The 16,422-nt window shown below is 43.5% G+C and overlaps 4 protein-coding genes across 4 annotated transcripts; 2 read left to right on the top strand and 2 right to left on the bottom strand.

Moving 5' to 3' along the window:
- Positions 1–613: 613 nt before the first annotated feature.
- Positions 614–895, top strand: SERLADRAFT_343536 (uncharacterized protein; the record flags this gene model as incomplete). Its single annotated transcript, XM_007312346.1, has 1 exon — positions 614–895. A coding segment is annotated over one exon (282 nt), but the record flags the coding sequence as incomplete, so codon positions are not given.
- A 7,834-nt stretch (positions 896–8,729) lies between these two features.
- Positions 8,730–9,188, bottom strand: SERLADRAFT_432096 (uncharacterized protein; the record flags this gene model as incomplete). The annotated part of the gene is made up of 1 exon (XM_007312347.1): positions 8,730–9,188. One exon carries the CDS (start codon positions 9,186–9,188, stop codon positions 8,730–8,732), a length of 459 nt encoding a protein of 152 aa, XP_007312409.1.
- A 4,003-nt stretch (positions 9,189–13,191) lies between these two features.
- SERLADRAFT_454827 (uncharacterized protein) lies at positions 13,192–14,323 on the bottom strand (the record flags this gene model as incomplete). Its single annotated transcript, XM_007312348.1, has 3 exons — positions 13,192–13,707; positions 13,756–13,881; positions 13,937–14,323. The coding sequence occupies 3 exons, from the start codon at positions 14,183–14,185 to the stop codon at positions 13,288–13,290; spliced, it is 795 nt and encodes a 264-aa protein (XP_007312410.1).
- Positions 14,324–14,512: 189 nt separating this feature from the next.
- SERLADRAFT_454831 (uncharacterized protein) lies at positions 14,513–15,911 on the top strand (the record flags this gene model as incomplete). Its single annotated transcript, XM_007312349.1, has 6 exons — positions 14,513–14,752; positions 14,809–14,842; positions 14,894–14,947; positions 15,002–15,057; positions 15,109–15,670; positions 15,728–15,911. One exon carries the CDS (start codon positions 15,109–15,111, stop codon positions 15,532–15,534), a length of 426 nt encoding a protein of 141 aa, XP_007312411.1.
- Between the last annotated feature and the right edge of the window lie 511 nt (positions 15,912–16,422).

Here is a 16,422-nt window from a genome sequence, read left to right on the forward strand (position 1 = left end):
CAAGTTCTGACGGTCTCAAGCTCAACAACTGGTGAGTTATTCAACTTCTCCCCGGACCAATTGCACCTACTGTCCAACAATAGTATAATTTACTCTAAATGCAATTATACCAATCTATACTCAATAATAAGCCTGGAGCTTCTATGGGGAAAGCGCGGACACTTCATCCAGAAGAGAGGATCACGCCAATGGCATTGAAGATGACAACAAAGGTGTCACCCTGATAGATCAATCCAGGGTTGCCAATGTTCAAATCAGGCAGGACTCCAATCTTCTGGAAGTCTTTGTTCAAGTCTCGGGCTGTCATAAAGTACTCCAGATTCTTATGATCGGTCCAATTTTCAAATTGGTGTCTAGCACCTTCTAAGTAGTGCCGCCAGTGCTCTAAAGCTCTAATGATGGCCAGCATCTCCTTATCATATATTTGATAGTTGCGCTCTGTAGACAACAAACTATGCAATAAATAGGCACAACATTGGAGCCACCCTTTCATGAAATCCCAAGACGTGTGTTGATGCGCACGTATTTATTCCAAAAGGAAATCTGTTTAGATGTTGGTGTGGAAAACCTTGCCCGGGGCACAGTACACCCAACCAGCGCCCTGCTTGATTCAGGCGCTAACGGAATTTTCATAGATCAGGTCTGGGCGGAGCAAATCGGACTCCCCCTTGTAAAATTAGATGTATCTATTCCCGTCTATAACGTTGATAGTACGCTTAACGCGGGTGGCTGCATCATGTATAAATGTTCTTTTGTGGTCGAATACCAAGGACACAGAGAACGAGTCACCGCCGAAGCTACCCAACTAGGGAAGATTAATTTATTCTTAGGCTGGACCTGGCTATTTAAACACAATCCTGAGATTGACTGGCAGACAGGGGTTGTCACATTGTCACATTGCCCTCAGGAGTGTGTAAATTTGGGTAAACCAAATCATGTCCGTCAAAATGAGCGTATTGAAAAGAGAAACGCTGGTCAAGTTTATGAGCTCAGATTGTTAGAAAAGATCGACAATGACAATGATGAGGTGAAACCCGAAGAAGAGATTAAGAGGCTGGTACCTCCCGAGTACCATGACTTCTGGAAAGTCTTTTCAAAACACAAATCAGAGTGTTTCCCAGAGGCCAAGCCTTGGGACCATGCTATAGATTTGAAAGACACCTTCAAACCAAGAAAAGGACACATGATTCCCCTCTCTGCTCCAGAAAGAGATGAGGTCTCAAGTTTCATAGATGAACAGCTTAGGAAGGGTTACATTAGACCTTCCAAAGCCCTATGACGTCCCCGGTGTTCTTCATTCCTAAAAAGGATGGTAAGAAGTGTATGATTATGGACTATTGTTACGTGAATGAGCACACAGTTAAAAATGCGTATCCGCTGCCTTTAATTAGTCAGCTAGTAGACAAGTTGGCTGATGCCAAGATCTTAACAAAGATGGATTTCAGATGGAGGTACAATAATGTACAAATCAAAGAAGAAGATGCTTGGAAGGCCGTGTTCACGTGCCACCAAGGATCCTTTGAACCCCTTGTTATGTTCTTTGGGTTGACCAATTCACCGGCAACCATCCAGAGCATGATGAACGAGATCTTTGCGGATATGGAGAACTGTGTCGTCATTTACATTGACGATTTATTAATATTTACGAAGTCGGACGATGAGGCTGAGCATGACAGGATCGTGCAAGAAGTCCTTTGACGCTTACAGGAACGGCACCTATTTGTCAAACCCGAAAAATGTAATTTTAAAGTGAAGGAAGTAGACTTCCTTGGTATGATCATAGGCCAGAACGGAACTAGGATGGATCCTGAGAAAGTTCAAGCTATCTTGGAGTGGCCAGAACCTACTCGCGTCAAAGGAGTTAGGGCCTTCCTTGGCTTAGGCAATTTCTACCAAAGGTTTATCGAAAACTTCGCAAAAATCACGAGAGCGTTGAACGATCTCACTAAAAAGGTCATTATTTGGCACTGGGACGCCAAAGAACAAGAAGCTTCTGATAAGCTTAAACAGGTGTTTACAACGGCGCCCATATTAGCATTTCCAGAATTAGACAAAGAGTTCCGGCTAGAAACCGACTCTTCTGATTTTGCTACTGGGGCTGTTTTGTCAATTAAATGCCCTGACGATCTTTGGAGGCCTTGTGCCTATTTATCGTATAGTTTGTTGCCTACAGAGCGCAACTATCAAATCTATGATAAGGAGATGCTGGCCATCATTAGAGCTCTAAAACACTGGCGGCACTACTTAGAAGGTGCTAGACACCAATTTGAAATTTGGACTGATCATAAGAATCTGGAGTATTTTATGACAGCCCAAGACTTGAACCGAAGACAGGCCCGCTACGCGGTATACTTGTCAAGGTTTAATTATAAATTAATTCATAAGCCTGGAAGTTCTATGGGGAAAGCGGACACTTTATCCAGAAGAGAGGATCATGCCAATGGCATCAAAGATGACAACAAAGGTGTTACCTTGATAGACCAATCAAGGGTTGCCAATGTTAGAATCAGGCAGGATTCCGATCTTCTAGAAGTCTTCAAGAAAGACATCTCCTCAGAAGAGAAGGCGCGCCTTGATAGCAATGAAAACTATTTATGGGAAGACGGGCTCTTCCACTTTAACAACAAAATCTATGTGCCTGAGTCTGCAAGGATCAAGGCAACAGACAGACATCACGACACTCCAGTGGCTGGGCACCCTGGGTGGCAACGAACAATGGAGTTGATCTCCAGGAACTACATGTGGCCTGGCATGGTCAAAGACATACAGGAATACGTAAAATCCTGTCTGAGATGTGCCATGGCAAAGAATTCACATCAACCGCCGGCCAGTAAACTTATGCCAAATCCGATACTAGCTGGTCCCTGGCAGGACATATCGGTTGACTTCACAACAGATCTACCTGAATCAAATGGGTATGATTCAGTAATGGTGGTAGTAGATCGCTTCTCCAAAGAAGTGGTGTTCATTCCCACCAATAAAAGCATTACAGCTGCTGGTACGGCAGATTTATTTAAAGATTTCATGTGGTCTATCCATGGATTGCCAGAAACGGTTATGTCCGATAGAGGGCCACAAGTCGCTAGCAAATTTACGAAAGAATTATGCTGGATGCTGGACATCAAACCTAAATTATCCACGGTGTTCCATCCGCAGACTCATGGAGAAACGGAGAGGCTCAATCAGGAATTGAAGCAATACCTCCATATATTTATTAACAACAGACAGACAGATTGGGCCAAGTGGCTAAAGATAGCCCAGTTCTCATACAATATTAAACAATCATCGGCTACAGGAAAAGCACCATTCGAGGTTACAAGATTGTACCTTCCCAGAATGGGTGTAGAACCTGGAAAAAGCAAGAATGAGGCTGCTGAGAACATGGCTAAAGACATGTCCGTCTTAGACAAAATGCGCAAGGTGCTATTCAAAACTGCAGAGCAGATGAAAGACAGGGCAGAGAGTAGACACTCTAAGGCCCCTGACTACAAGGTCGGTAACCTAGTCTGGTTAGATACCGACCAGTTGAAATTAAAAGATCGGCAGTCTAGAAAACTGACCAAAAAGTGGATTGGTCCTTACCGGATTAAGGAAGTCAAACCCAATGCAGTGGAGCTGGAACTCCCAAAATGAAAGATGGTAGTACCCACGGTCAATATTAGCCGTGTAAAACCCTACAAAGGGCCACTGCTGGGACAGCGCGTGGACCGGCCCGGACCGGTTGTAGTCACCCAGGAAGGTGAAGAAGAGTTTGAAGTTGAATGAGTGGTAGATGCACGCTTGAAGCGTGGAAAGTTAGAGTTCCTAGTCCTATGGAAGGGCTATGGAGATGAGGACAGAACATGGGAACCAGAAGCCCATCTGGACAATTCCCGTGATGCTATTTGAGAATTTTATTCTAAGAATCCCTCAGCTCCTAGGAAGCTTAGAGGCATGGATTCAACACTTTTTAATTCCCTTTTTCAACCTATACCTGAAAATTTAACTACTACCTCCGGTACTTGGTCGAGCCTGGAAGTCGAGCCTTAGGAGGGGGGTAGTGTTATGATACACAATTTTTGGACCTTTAATTTTCATTCTGCTCTTTTACTTTCTACTGTAGTTTTCACACACTGTGCCATGCGGCACTTTCCATTTTGTTCAAACTCCACCTTCTCGCACTGCGCTGCCTTTCTTCTTATTTCAGCTACAAATCTCTCACACAGTGGAGCTGGTCACACGGGCTGCGCCCTCTGACATTATCAGCCACTGCTTTCATCAACTGTACAGTACATAAGTATAAACACACTGTAGTAGTATATAAACCTCAATAGATCCAGGAGACTCCTCAGCAAGTCCTCCTGTTGTTTACCCACAACTAACTTGGTTGCATCTTAAGGGGTAACCACTCCCTTTCATTACTTTTCTTGCTTGTCTGAGTTGTGCGCCAGAGTAACTAACTCTTGGTTGTTACAGGAGTGCTCTACTGCTGGTCACTGGCCTACCTGGGATAATCTCAAGGGGGAGATTGAAAAATATTTCAAATCCCAAGCTGAGTGTAACTGGGCATGTCAGCAAATCCATTCCTTCAAGCAAGGAAACATGAGGACAGATGATTAAGTAACCTGGTTCCTGGCCCTCTCCATCCAAGGGTGTCTTGGAAATAAACATGCAGTGGAGTTGTTGGAGTGCAATGTGTCAACAGCCATTGCACAGCAGCTTTATCTGCAAGATATGAGAAATGAGAATCTTGCAATGGCGGCAGAGGAGGTCCGCAATATTGGTAGGGCTGTGGAGCTCTACACTATGTAATTTAGTGGCAGGTCCACCACCAAAAACAAGAGGTGCCCTGGGTCATCAAACCAACAAAATCATTCTCATGGGTTCAAGCTGTTTGGGCTGCAACCAAGGAAGGGGTCACTATGGATATTGATGCAGTACAAGGAGGATAGATGCACAGATTGAAAGGGAACTGCTACAATTGCGGCCAAGAAAAGACACATGTCCTGAGATTGCAGAAACAGGGTGCAGGCTGCCCAGAACCAAAACAAAGGGCATCAGGCACACCAATCAGAAACAGAACAACTGGACAATTAGCTCCACACTCTAGCTGGTGATTTGTACAACAAAATCTAGGCATCCTTCTACAAGTTGCTGAGATGAAGGCTCAGGGAAAAAAGTTTGGAGCTTATCACTTGGGTGCCTTTGCTCCTTGAAATAATGAAGTAAACCTCAACAATATGGCCCTGCTCCAGGGTGTTGCATGAGAAAGAAAGGAAAGGGGGTGGCCCCTCATTTTGTAAATAGATTTTTGAATTTGTTATCAGAAGTATGCAGTTGTATTCAACAATGTGATTGTAATATTTATGATACTACCGCTGCACCAGCATCTCCCCAGGAGTGTGACCCCGGCGAGACAGATACTTGGGTGCTTGACTCTGGTAAAATAAAAACAAAAATATGGAAAATACTAAAATAGAAAAACATATTTTTGTTTGATACTTGTTCTTTTTTGGTGCCACTTTCCACCAGAATCCCAAGGTGTGTGTTGATGCGCACAATGTATTCCAAAAAGCAATGTGTTTAAATGTTGGTGTGGAAGACCTTGCCCAAGGCACACAGTACACCCAACAAGTATGCTGCTTAATTCAGGTGCCAACAGCATCTTCTTTGATCAGGTCTGGGCAGAACAAAATAGACTCCCCCTTGTAAAATTAAAGGTATCTATTCCTGTCTATAGCATTGACAGTACACTAAATGTGGGTGGCTGCATTACACACAAATATTCTTGTGTGATGGAGTATCAAGGACACAGAGAATGAGTCACTGCCGAGGCTACCCAACTAGGGAAGATCAACTTAATCTTAGGCTGGACCTGGCTATTTAAACACAATCCCGGGATAGACTGGCAATCAGGGGTTATCACATTGTCACATTGCCCTTGAGGGTGTAATGACTTAGGTAAACAAAGTCACATCCGTTAAAATGAATCTGAGAAAAGGATAAGTGCTGGTCCTGTTGATGCCATACTCAGATCTTTGGACAAGGTTAACAATGATGACGACGAGGTTAAGTCTGAGGAAGAGATTAAGAGGCTGATACCTCCAGAGTACCATGACTTCTGGAAGGTCTTTTTTAAACATAACTTGGAGTGCTTCCCAGAACAACACATTTAAACCTGAAAAGGGACATATGATTCCGCTCTCTGCCCCAGAAAGAGAGGAGGTCTATAGTTTCATAGAAAAACAGCTTAAAAAGGGTTACATCAGACCTTCCAAAAGCCCTTGGTAAGCACATTGGCTGTCATCTCTTCAGTCAGACAATGGCTAATCTCAATATTTCCTTCTTCAATGGCATGCTAAATAAAATGATACCACATATGGTTGGTTTGCACATGGTATTAACAGTCCTTCAAGAGGGCTATCACAGATTGATTATTGCACAGGAGGATTATTGGTGGTAAACCTTGATTGTTTACTTCACTGATGAGCATCCTTGCCCATGATAGTTCCTTAGTGGCATGTGTTGCGGCCACATATTTAGCCTCTGTTGTTGATAATGCAACAATTTCTTGTTGCTTCAAGTACCACAAGACGGTGCCACTGTAACAACCTAGAGTTTGTATACTCTGGCACACAACTAGAACCAACTATAAAGGTAGTGAGGGGAGTGATTACCCTTAGGATAGGACCAAGTTAGTTGTGGGTAAACAACAGGAGGACTCGCTGAGGAGTCTCCTGGATCTATTGAGGTATTTATACTACTACAGGTTGTTTGTACATGTTGTACTATACAGTTGATAAAGCAGTGGCTGATGATGTCAGAGGGCGCAGCCTGTGTGACCAGCTCCACTGTGTGAGAGATTTGTAGCCAAAATAAGAAGAAAGGCAGAGCAGCGCGAGAAAGAGGAGTTTGAACAAAAGGAAAGTGCTGCATGGCACCATGTGAGAAAACTACAGTAAAAGGTTAAAGCGGAGAATGAAAATAGAAGGAAAGGCCCGAAAATGTGTTACCGTAACAGCCACCATCAAGCATCATGGCTTGCCTGGTCTTGTTCATACTACCATCTGCATTGGTGTATCCAGTAAGTGGCTGTTCTTCCGGACTATATGCTAACCATAGCTCTCTGCTCCCTTTTAGGTATGGTATCACCCTTTTTTGCTGCTTCCCAATGGGCCATACCTGGATTCTTGACAAAACAAGAAAGGATTGCAACAACATGTGCTGTTACAATACACAATTTTTGGACCTTTAAATTTCATTCTCCTCTTTAGCTTTCTTCTGTAGGTTTCACACACTGTGCCATGCGGCACTTTTTATTCTGTTTAAACTCCACTTTCTTGCACTGCACTGCCTTTTCTACTTTTAGATACAAGTTTCTCACGCAGTGGAGCTGGTCACATGGGCTGTGCCCCATGACATCTTCAGCCACTGCCTCCATCAACCGTACAGTACATATGTACAAACTGTTGGATATTGGGTCCCTCAGGGCGCGGGAAAAGGCGTGGGAGAAGGATTCCTTTGGCAAACAAATGCTGTAACAATGTAAATACATGCTTCTTATATAACAAACAGATGTAAATATTATGTGAAAGAACAATGGTGGCCACAAAAAGCTGGTTATAATCACAGAGTAAATCTTCAAGCGAAGCTCCGAAGTTCGCTTACATAATATAATTTCTACACAAACAACCTGTAGTAATATATATACCCCATTAGATCAAGGAGACTCCTCAGCAAGTCCTCCTGTTGTTTACCCACAACAAACTCAGTCCTATCTAAAGGGTAACCACTCCCCTCACTTCTTTATAGCTTTGTCTGAGTTGTGCACCAGAGTATAAAAACTCTTGGTTGTTACATGTGCAGTGTCTGGATGTGTGCCAATTGCTGCATACATCAATGATCCCACTGCCTCTTGATATGGGACATTGTGCATTTTTGCATAGTTCCTGGGTATTTTGGGGCTCTGGTCTTTACTCAGGTAAGTGCTCGCAACTATTGGAATTGCTAACATTTTTGAATCTTCTACATTTAAGTGTTTGACAATAGTGTCAAGGTAGCTGCATTGCAACATGTATAGGGTGCGTGTGCTTCTGTCTTTTTTTACTTCTATTCCTAGCATCCAATGAAGCTCCCACAGGTCGCTAACTTCAAAGAGTTGTCCTCGGTCAATTTTTAAGTGTTTCATCTCAGTCATAATTGGTGTGACAAGTGTCATGTCATCTACATGAACTGCTGTGATGGTGCTTTTTTCTTTGTCATGCCTATGGAATACTGCATAATTTGTTTTGCAGCAAATCAAGCTAATTCTCTGGAGTCCGTTGCATAGAGTCTGATACCATCTACAGCTGGCCTGATTCAGGCCATAGAGTGTCTTGTTTAGGAGTAGGACTTGGGTCTTTTTTCCAGGTGTGTTATAACCGGGTGGTTGTTGCATATAGATGACCTTGTCATCTTCCAGTTCACCATTTAGATATATGCACTTTTAACATCCATCTGGTGTGTCTCCCAATCATTTCAAGTGGCCATTGCTAAGATGATTCATAGCGGCACCATTTTTGCAATGGGGAAAACATATCAAAATAGTCAACTCCTTCTACCCGGCTGTAGCCTTGTGCTACAAGTCTTGCCTTGTGCTACAAGTCTTGCCTTGTACTTATTGATGGATCCTGACGCTGTTTTCTTTAGCTTAAACACCTATTTACTCCTTACAATGTTCACATCTTTGGGTCTCTCAATGTAACTGCCACTCAAAGCCTGTTCAATTCCTCATTGATTGCCTCTTCCCATTTTGGCCTATCTGGGTGCTTTTGGGCTTCTTCAACTGTTCTAGGTTCGACACCTTCAAGATCTGCCATCACTACTGTCATAGCAACATTTGCTGCCAGTTCCCTCAAGTCATTGTCCTCCGTAACTTCTCTATCAGCTTCACTGCCCACTGCTGGTATCTGGAAGCCCTTAAGTAAGGCTCTATCATTTGATCCAAACACTGATCCTTCTCTTCTTAACAGGTTGCGAATATATTGGGCCGGTTGGTGGATGTGTGTGCTTTGATGCACTTGAGGTTCAGCTGGTGGGGCAGGAGCAGGGTCTTGTGGGGGCTCTGCATTTTGGGCTGGTCTGGCCTGTTCATCAGGTTCCAGGTTCGTATCAGGTATATTTCCTTCAACGCCCATGTGAATGTCTGATGCTTCTTCACTCTCTTGCATAGATATTTCATTATTCTCCCCCTCAAGATCAGAAGACACATCTCTAGGTGAGTATAGCTCCTTTGTGAAGGTGACTAATTATTCTACGCTCATAGAGTGTTTACCAGGCCAATAGGTTTGGTGTCCAAGGCTTTTGGTGTCAAAACTGACCCAAAGACCAACTTTGGTGTGGCTCTTAAGCTTTGAGCTTGTAGCATTATAGACTAACACCTTGCTGCTCCATTTGCGCAGGGAAGTGAGGTCTGGTTTAGCACCATAGGCTGCCTTAAAAGGCATTATATTGTCTAAGACTTTGGTGGAAGCACAGTTTTTTAACCAGCATGCATGTTTAACCGCTTCTTCCCACAGGAATAACTTTGGCAGGCTACTGCCAAGCAGGAGGGCACCAACTTTTTTGAGTAGGGTGCGGTTCACGCACTTTGCGACACCATTTTGTTTGGGGGTATCATATACAGTAAGTGCTTCCTGATGATTACTCTGTCCCAAAGGTACTCATCAAACTCGTTGCTGAGATATCCCCCCCCTCTATTGCTGTGCAAGGTCTTGATTGCCGCATTTATGTGGTTTCAAATCCAAGCCTTGTACATATGGAATTGGCCAAAAGTGTTGGATTTGTCATACAAGAGGTATATATGGGTTTCACATGTCTTATCATCCATGAAGGTGACATAGTAATGTTTTCCACCCAGTGTCCCAACTGATGCAGGTCCCCATAGATCAGTGTGGATCTCCTGGCCATATTCCTGTGCACGCTCACCCAGTTTTACTTTAGGAATTGTCTTGTGTTTGCCCTTTGCACGAACACAAATTTCACAAAGGCTATCTGTTTCCCTATTCTCCAGGAATTCAACCCCATGGATCAAGTGCTTCAATGTCATGTGCTTTGCTACATCAATAGCTATATGGCAAAGGCGCTTGTGAAGTTTGGTGGCAGAGATGCGCTCAACAACTGCATTGGCACTTTTGTGGCAGAGACTTGTGCCTCGCAACTGGTACACACCACCCACTTTAGGTATGCACTCTCTAATCCTTCCTTTCAGGTCATAGATGATGCATTCACCTTTTTCACAGATAGCTTTGTAGCCTGCCTTATCCATACTGCCGATTGAAATCAGGGTGTAGGCCAAATTTGGTGCATATAACACGTCTTTCAGGTGCACTTGCATGACTTTATGGGTGCTTGGGGACACTAATAACCATATCCCCTGTTCCCACAGCACATAAGGAGTCCTGGTTCACCACACTTATGGGGTAAGGTGCAATTGTGCGGTAATTGAGCAGGGGGTGTTGATGAAGGGTAAAGTGACTCGTAGCACCTCAGTCATAAATTTCTATGGGGCCCTCAGGTCTGGTGCTTATAACTAGTTGATGAGTGAGGGTACTCCATGTACTTTCTTCCTCAAAATCAGACAGGCTTGTGCTGTCATGCTCAATGTGGATAGCAAGGTTTGCCTTTTCAGGATTCTTCCCTTTTATTTTGCCCGCCTGCCCCTCTTGCTTTTTATCTCCTGGTGAGTCACCCTTTGACTTGTTATTTGTGGAGTGCTCACAGGTCTCACTGGGGCACTGGTGTGACCTATGTCCCTTTCCACCACAGTTCCAGCATTCAAGGCATCTTTGTTGTTTTTGCCGCCAGACAATTTTCCCTTCTTGTAATGACCTCTTCCACCTCAGTTTCCACATTTGGACAATCCTTGCCCTCTGGTGGCTGACATGGAAATATCTTCAGATTTTGCTGTTGGGCATTTTTTGAATATAATCTGGCAGTTATATTCTTGAAGAAGGTATGAGATCAGTGTCTCTGGGTCCAAGGTCTGCTTTGACATATGGACAGATGCTGACAGGTGCAACACGTAGGTGGTGTATCAGTGTGGCAAAGACATGATGATGCTGGTCGTGAATTCTTTTTTTGTCTGCTAGTTCAACTCCTGCTGTGCTGAGCTGTTCCCATAACACGCAAATCTTGTCCAAATGTGTGCGCAAGTCTCCTTTTTTGCTGTGCCATGGAGGAGCTCAATGCAGTCTCAGTCAGCAAGGGCCCATTTGAGACAAATTTTGTACAATGACCAGTTCAAGCCATCCAGCTCGAGCTTTGGCACCCCAAAGGTATCTTTTTCTGGTTACATTGTTTCACTCGCAGGGCTCATAACCTCAAAGAGATCTAATATAAACCAAAATGCTAGGTACAAAGTGAGTATATTATAAAGAACACAAAAAGGTATAAAGTCCTCACCTCAGAGTTTGTGGCCGAAGCTCTGAGGTGAAGAGTCATTGCTACAAGGGTTTATAAAAATAAAAGGAAGTATAACTAAGGAGAGAATATTGCCCATCAATGCACATGGGCTAACTAAACACTACACCTTCCTAGTATGGTGCCCTGCACCATACTTTCCCTTTGTATATTGTTTGTCTTCTTAAACTCACATTTTCTAACACTATACTCAACTACAAAGGTACTATAAACGCACATTGTTCCTGAATAGATGTTGGGGTTTCCATTACAGCTATGACCACTATGACAACTATTTGTGTAACTATAGTACTATAAGAGCCTATATAGCTTCCTGATGAATATGCGGTATTGGTTGAGGAGCCACCCATCCCTACTAGCTGAGCCTACAAGGGCCCATCATCCTAATGCAGAGCCTCACCCTGCTGGTAAGCACATTTTCCTCAACATGATATTTTATTTTACTCACCTAGTGTAGCTTTTGTTACAATACATAATTTGTGGACCTTTAACTTTCACTCTCCGCTTCAACCTTCTTTTTCAGATTTCACACAATTGTGCCATGCGGCACTTTCCTTTTGTTCAAACTCCACTTTCACTTTCTTGCGCTGCGCTGCATTCCTTATTTTTAGATACAAGTCTCTCACACAGTGGAGCTAGTCATACGGGCTGTGCCCTATGACATCATCAGCCACTGCCTTATCAACTGTATAGTACAACATGTACAAACAATCTGTAGTAGTATAAGTACCCCAATAGATCCAGGAGACTCCTTATCCACTCATATTTGTCTGAAGTTGTGTGCCAGAGTATCAAAACTTTGGTTGTAACAGCTTTTGTGTTTACGACCGAGGTTGTTGATGGTGAAGCCAAGAGAGAGTTCAGTGCTGTGACCAATATAGAGTGGGATAAATTTTATGGTGAGGTCACAAAGCTGATCAAGAGACATGATGAGGAGGACTAGCTTGTGTTCAAGGTGTCCGGGGATACTGGAAATCCATTGTATATCTATCAATAATGAGCATGACTTCAAGGTGGAAATGGAAAAAGTCACAAATAAGGCAAAGAATGAGTTTTTAAGGTTGACCTCTGGCAACTAGTCTTTGTTCCAGTGTTTCTGTCTGGTGATAGATCTGGCAAGTGCGCTTGACTTGGTAAGCTGATCCCTAGTTATCAAGCAATGGTGGGATTATTGGGGTTGTGTCTCTCAGATGGTTCCAAGGTGATGGCTTTGTGTTCATGGCTTATGTGGCGCCTCATGGCTTTGTTGTGGTGGTGAGCAGACTCTGAAAATTAGCCTTATGAATCTAATTTAGACTTTACTCCCCGCTTATTCTGCTTTAATTCTGAGTGCATGATGTTTTTTATGCTAAGATGTCTAGCAATAGTTACACCGCTAATTTTGGATAACGCTTTACTCACGATTGACAAAAGACCTTAGTCATATATCGTCAATGGGGCCGGTTGGAACCTTACTCCGGGGTCTACCAAAGAACAGAGTGAAGGGTCAATGACATCATGTCATACTGTTTATTATGGTAGCAATAGCCCAAAGGTCTGCCAGAGGGATTTGGGAGGTATTGGAGTCCTCAATTGAGTGCTCACGTGATATTTACAACCATGGTTCTGTCAGTGTCGAGCCTGTAGTACCTCAAAAATGATTGTTGTAGATGTTTTTTCACTAGCAATCTAGGCCATTAGTAGACCTTAGGATGTACTCTGAAATCAGGGTTCTATTGTAAAACAGTCTTCAGAGCTTCATGTTCAAAGCACATATATAATAACAATCATGAACACATTATATTTTTTGGAACAGCGAAAGCAACAACCAAATGCATGATGGTATAAAGAGTACATGAGAACAATCAACTAGGTACTGGTAGCAACAATACTCCTATCGTAAACCAAAGAAATCAGTTCTTGCAATCTCCCCCAGATTGCACACCTTGCAGATATGTAGTCTGCATTGTCACCAAATACCAAGGTATCCTCACCCAAAACTACCGCATCCCTCTTGGCTAACCAATCCTGCAAAAAACAGCCTTTGGGGGAAATCTTTGGGCTCCAATGAGTCCATTTGCCGTAAGGAAACTCGGGATAAGCCGCCACATAAGCCATCCAAAAAGCCTCACAACCCCACACCCATTCCAGAGATTGCCTGTTGACGACTTCAGTGAGCAGCCAACGCTGCACACTATTCATTAGCCTGACCCACGACTGCGTATTGTAGGGATTGAAGCTCGGGTGAAGGGGTAAGAAAGGCAAGGGAATCTTCAGCTTTTGCATTTCCTGTAGTACATCAGTTGTGTAAAAACAGAAAATAAAGGAAAGATGTACCTCTTGACGTGAGCAGAGCACTGACAGTAAACTTCTGCCACAATACATAAAGTCTAGAGGCCCTAAGTTCACCACTGGGGTTATTCCAGCACATTCCTGCGGCAGTGTGATTGAGACCTTCAACGGCTAGAGAGCATAGATGAGTGAGTCCTAATCAACAAACAAGAAGAAAAAAAATCACCACATCCATCAACCTAATCCTGGTAGCTGGCACTGAGCCTTTGAAAGAAATTGTGGTGTTCAAAGGCCGCAATCCATTCCTCGAGCCCCAATCTCTGTCAGTCACCTGTGGATACAAAACAGTGGACACGGTTATTGCCATGATGAAGTTGGGAGAGGGTGAAGTGAGAGTCACTGTGTGGGAACTTATCAGCGAATCATTGGATGAGTTCGGGCAGTCAAGAGCCAGTGGCTGTGCTACAGACTGCATTCTAAAAACACCATATCAACAACTTGAACGTGCAAGGCTGAACATGCCAAAAGCAATATCGCAAATCACCAATTGGACTCCTGAGGTCTGTCCGGCCATATTGTTATGTGGATTTGCTGAATGACTGTACCTTTTTAGTGTACAGATCGTTGGACGGCAGTAGGTGTGTTGCATGCCTTGTCTGCCCCAAACAGAATGGGGTTCTCTTATCAATGTGGTGATGCCATGTTATTGGCCACAATACCTCCCAAAAGCATACACGCCACGTTTCCAGGCATTTGGAGGGCCTTCAGTTTCTCCCACCACCTCCGTCTCTTCCACCATCCTGTTTGTCACCAGCTCATCCACAGCGAAACCTTTCACCTCCTGTTCCAGCCTCTCCTCGCTCCGATTATCTTCCCCTGTACGATGACCATTCATCCGAGTTAATTGATATGCCCCAAGATGAACTATCTGATATCCCAGTCCCACTGCAAGACCTATGGACATCATTTTTGGGCACGCAAACTTACAAGCTTCAACCTCTGACAGATATCTACAATGAATTATGTGGAGCCATAAACAAAGGCAAAAGCCTTTTCTTTTGCCCATTGCGTCCTGCAACTGAAGAAATAGGAATTAAGTATGATGTCGACAACTTTGGCATTGATATTCCATGTATGTTTTTATTCTAGACAATGTTACCCCTCCCAATAATACACTGTCAAGACATCTCATGACTCACCTTTCTCCCCAAATAATGTATCTCATTTCGCAACACCAGTCAGTCTATTTTTTCTTCATTGACAGTAGATCCTGAAGATTACGATTTTGGAGCCTTGCAGACAGAAGCTCGCACTGGTGATCCCAGTTATCCATGGCCCTCACTGGCGGTAAGTTTCTCATCATCACATGAGTACACTAGTCTAATTCTATTTTGTTAGATGTTTACCACTGATCTACTATTTAGCTCCCCTCGCCTCCAATTCTCTCAAGCTCAACAAAAAGCAATCCTGTCCTGGGCTAACGAGTTATTGGCTAAAAATGTTCCAACCCTCCACGTGTTGAAGAAATGTCAAGAAACCATACGCCATCTTGTAGGAAACCCGACTGAGAAGGTAGCCACAAAATCGGGATATATTTTTTATCAGAACTCAATCGGCAAAGCAATCGCAAAGGTATGGACATTGATTCATTATTTCAAGTACTCAATGCACTCTGTTTTAGGACTATTCGAACCCGATTACACAGTTTTCTATGCAAGATTACCCCAAAGATGGAGAGGGCAGTATGTCTTAGGTGCACCATGGCTCCAAAATGCTATTAGACCCCCATCTGTCCCTTGCGGTGCCCTCTGTTTTCGCAAATAGCAAAATCTTCTTCATCAATGAACTCCTGCAGCAATCCAGTGGCGCTTACTTTATCCCCAAGCAGTTCTTTCAATCCAGAGACCAGTCAGACGATGTGGAGATTCTGTCGCTTGGGTACCCAGTTGCTCGTTCAGAGGTAAGCTTTATTTGCAAAGTAATCACACCCTCACGCACTGATCTTTTCATTATGCAGGCTGGTTTTATTGTAGATCTGGAGTGTGTAATTGCTTCAACATCTACGTTCAAGCGCACATATGAAGATATTCACGCCAACGAGCCAGAGTTTTGTGGCTTTACTGAGCTTGTTCCTCTTACTATACAATACACAATAGACTCGTCTAGACACTTCGCCAATCAGATGCCCAACCCTCTGCGTGAATAATTGGGCGGATGTTTGGTGCTCACAGTCCCACTAATTGTTTTCATGGATGACGTCTCAGGTAATGTATCCAAGCAATGGAACAAGCATCATGTAGTTTATATATCCAATGCCTCAATGCCTCGGGAGATGCTGGAAAAGAGTTCTGTGTCCAGTTTGTCTCCTCATCGCACATGCTGTGCCCATGGAGTTAATGAAGGGGGTCAAAGACTCCATCACGTTAATATTTTTGCCATATTTCTTACAATTTTCTTCTCATGCCAATCCAATAGCGAAGCTTCATCATCCGGTGTACTTACTTGGGATTGCAAGTACGAGCAGGAAGTTATGCTACAACCTTATCTCTTATTTGTTGCAGGAGACAACCCCATGCACGCTGAGGAATGCAGTCATTCTGGGCTTCAAAGTAATTTCTTTTGCAGAACATGCAAGGTCGGTGGAACTCAAGCGCACAAAAAAACCGATGAAGGTTACCAAAAAGTTTTCAAAGTAAGTCTTGTTTCTTTCTA

Source organism: Serpula lacrymans, assembly GCF_000218685.1.
Source record: "Serpula lacrymans var. lacrymans S7.9 unplaced genomic scaffold SERLAscaffold_1, whole genome shotgun sequence".
NCBI lineage: Eukaryota > Fungi > Basidiomycota > Agaricomycetes > Boletales > Serpulaceae > Serpula > Serpula lacrymans.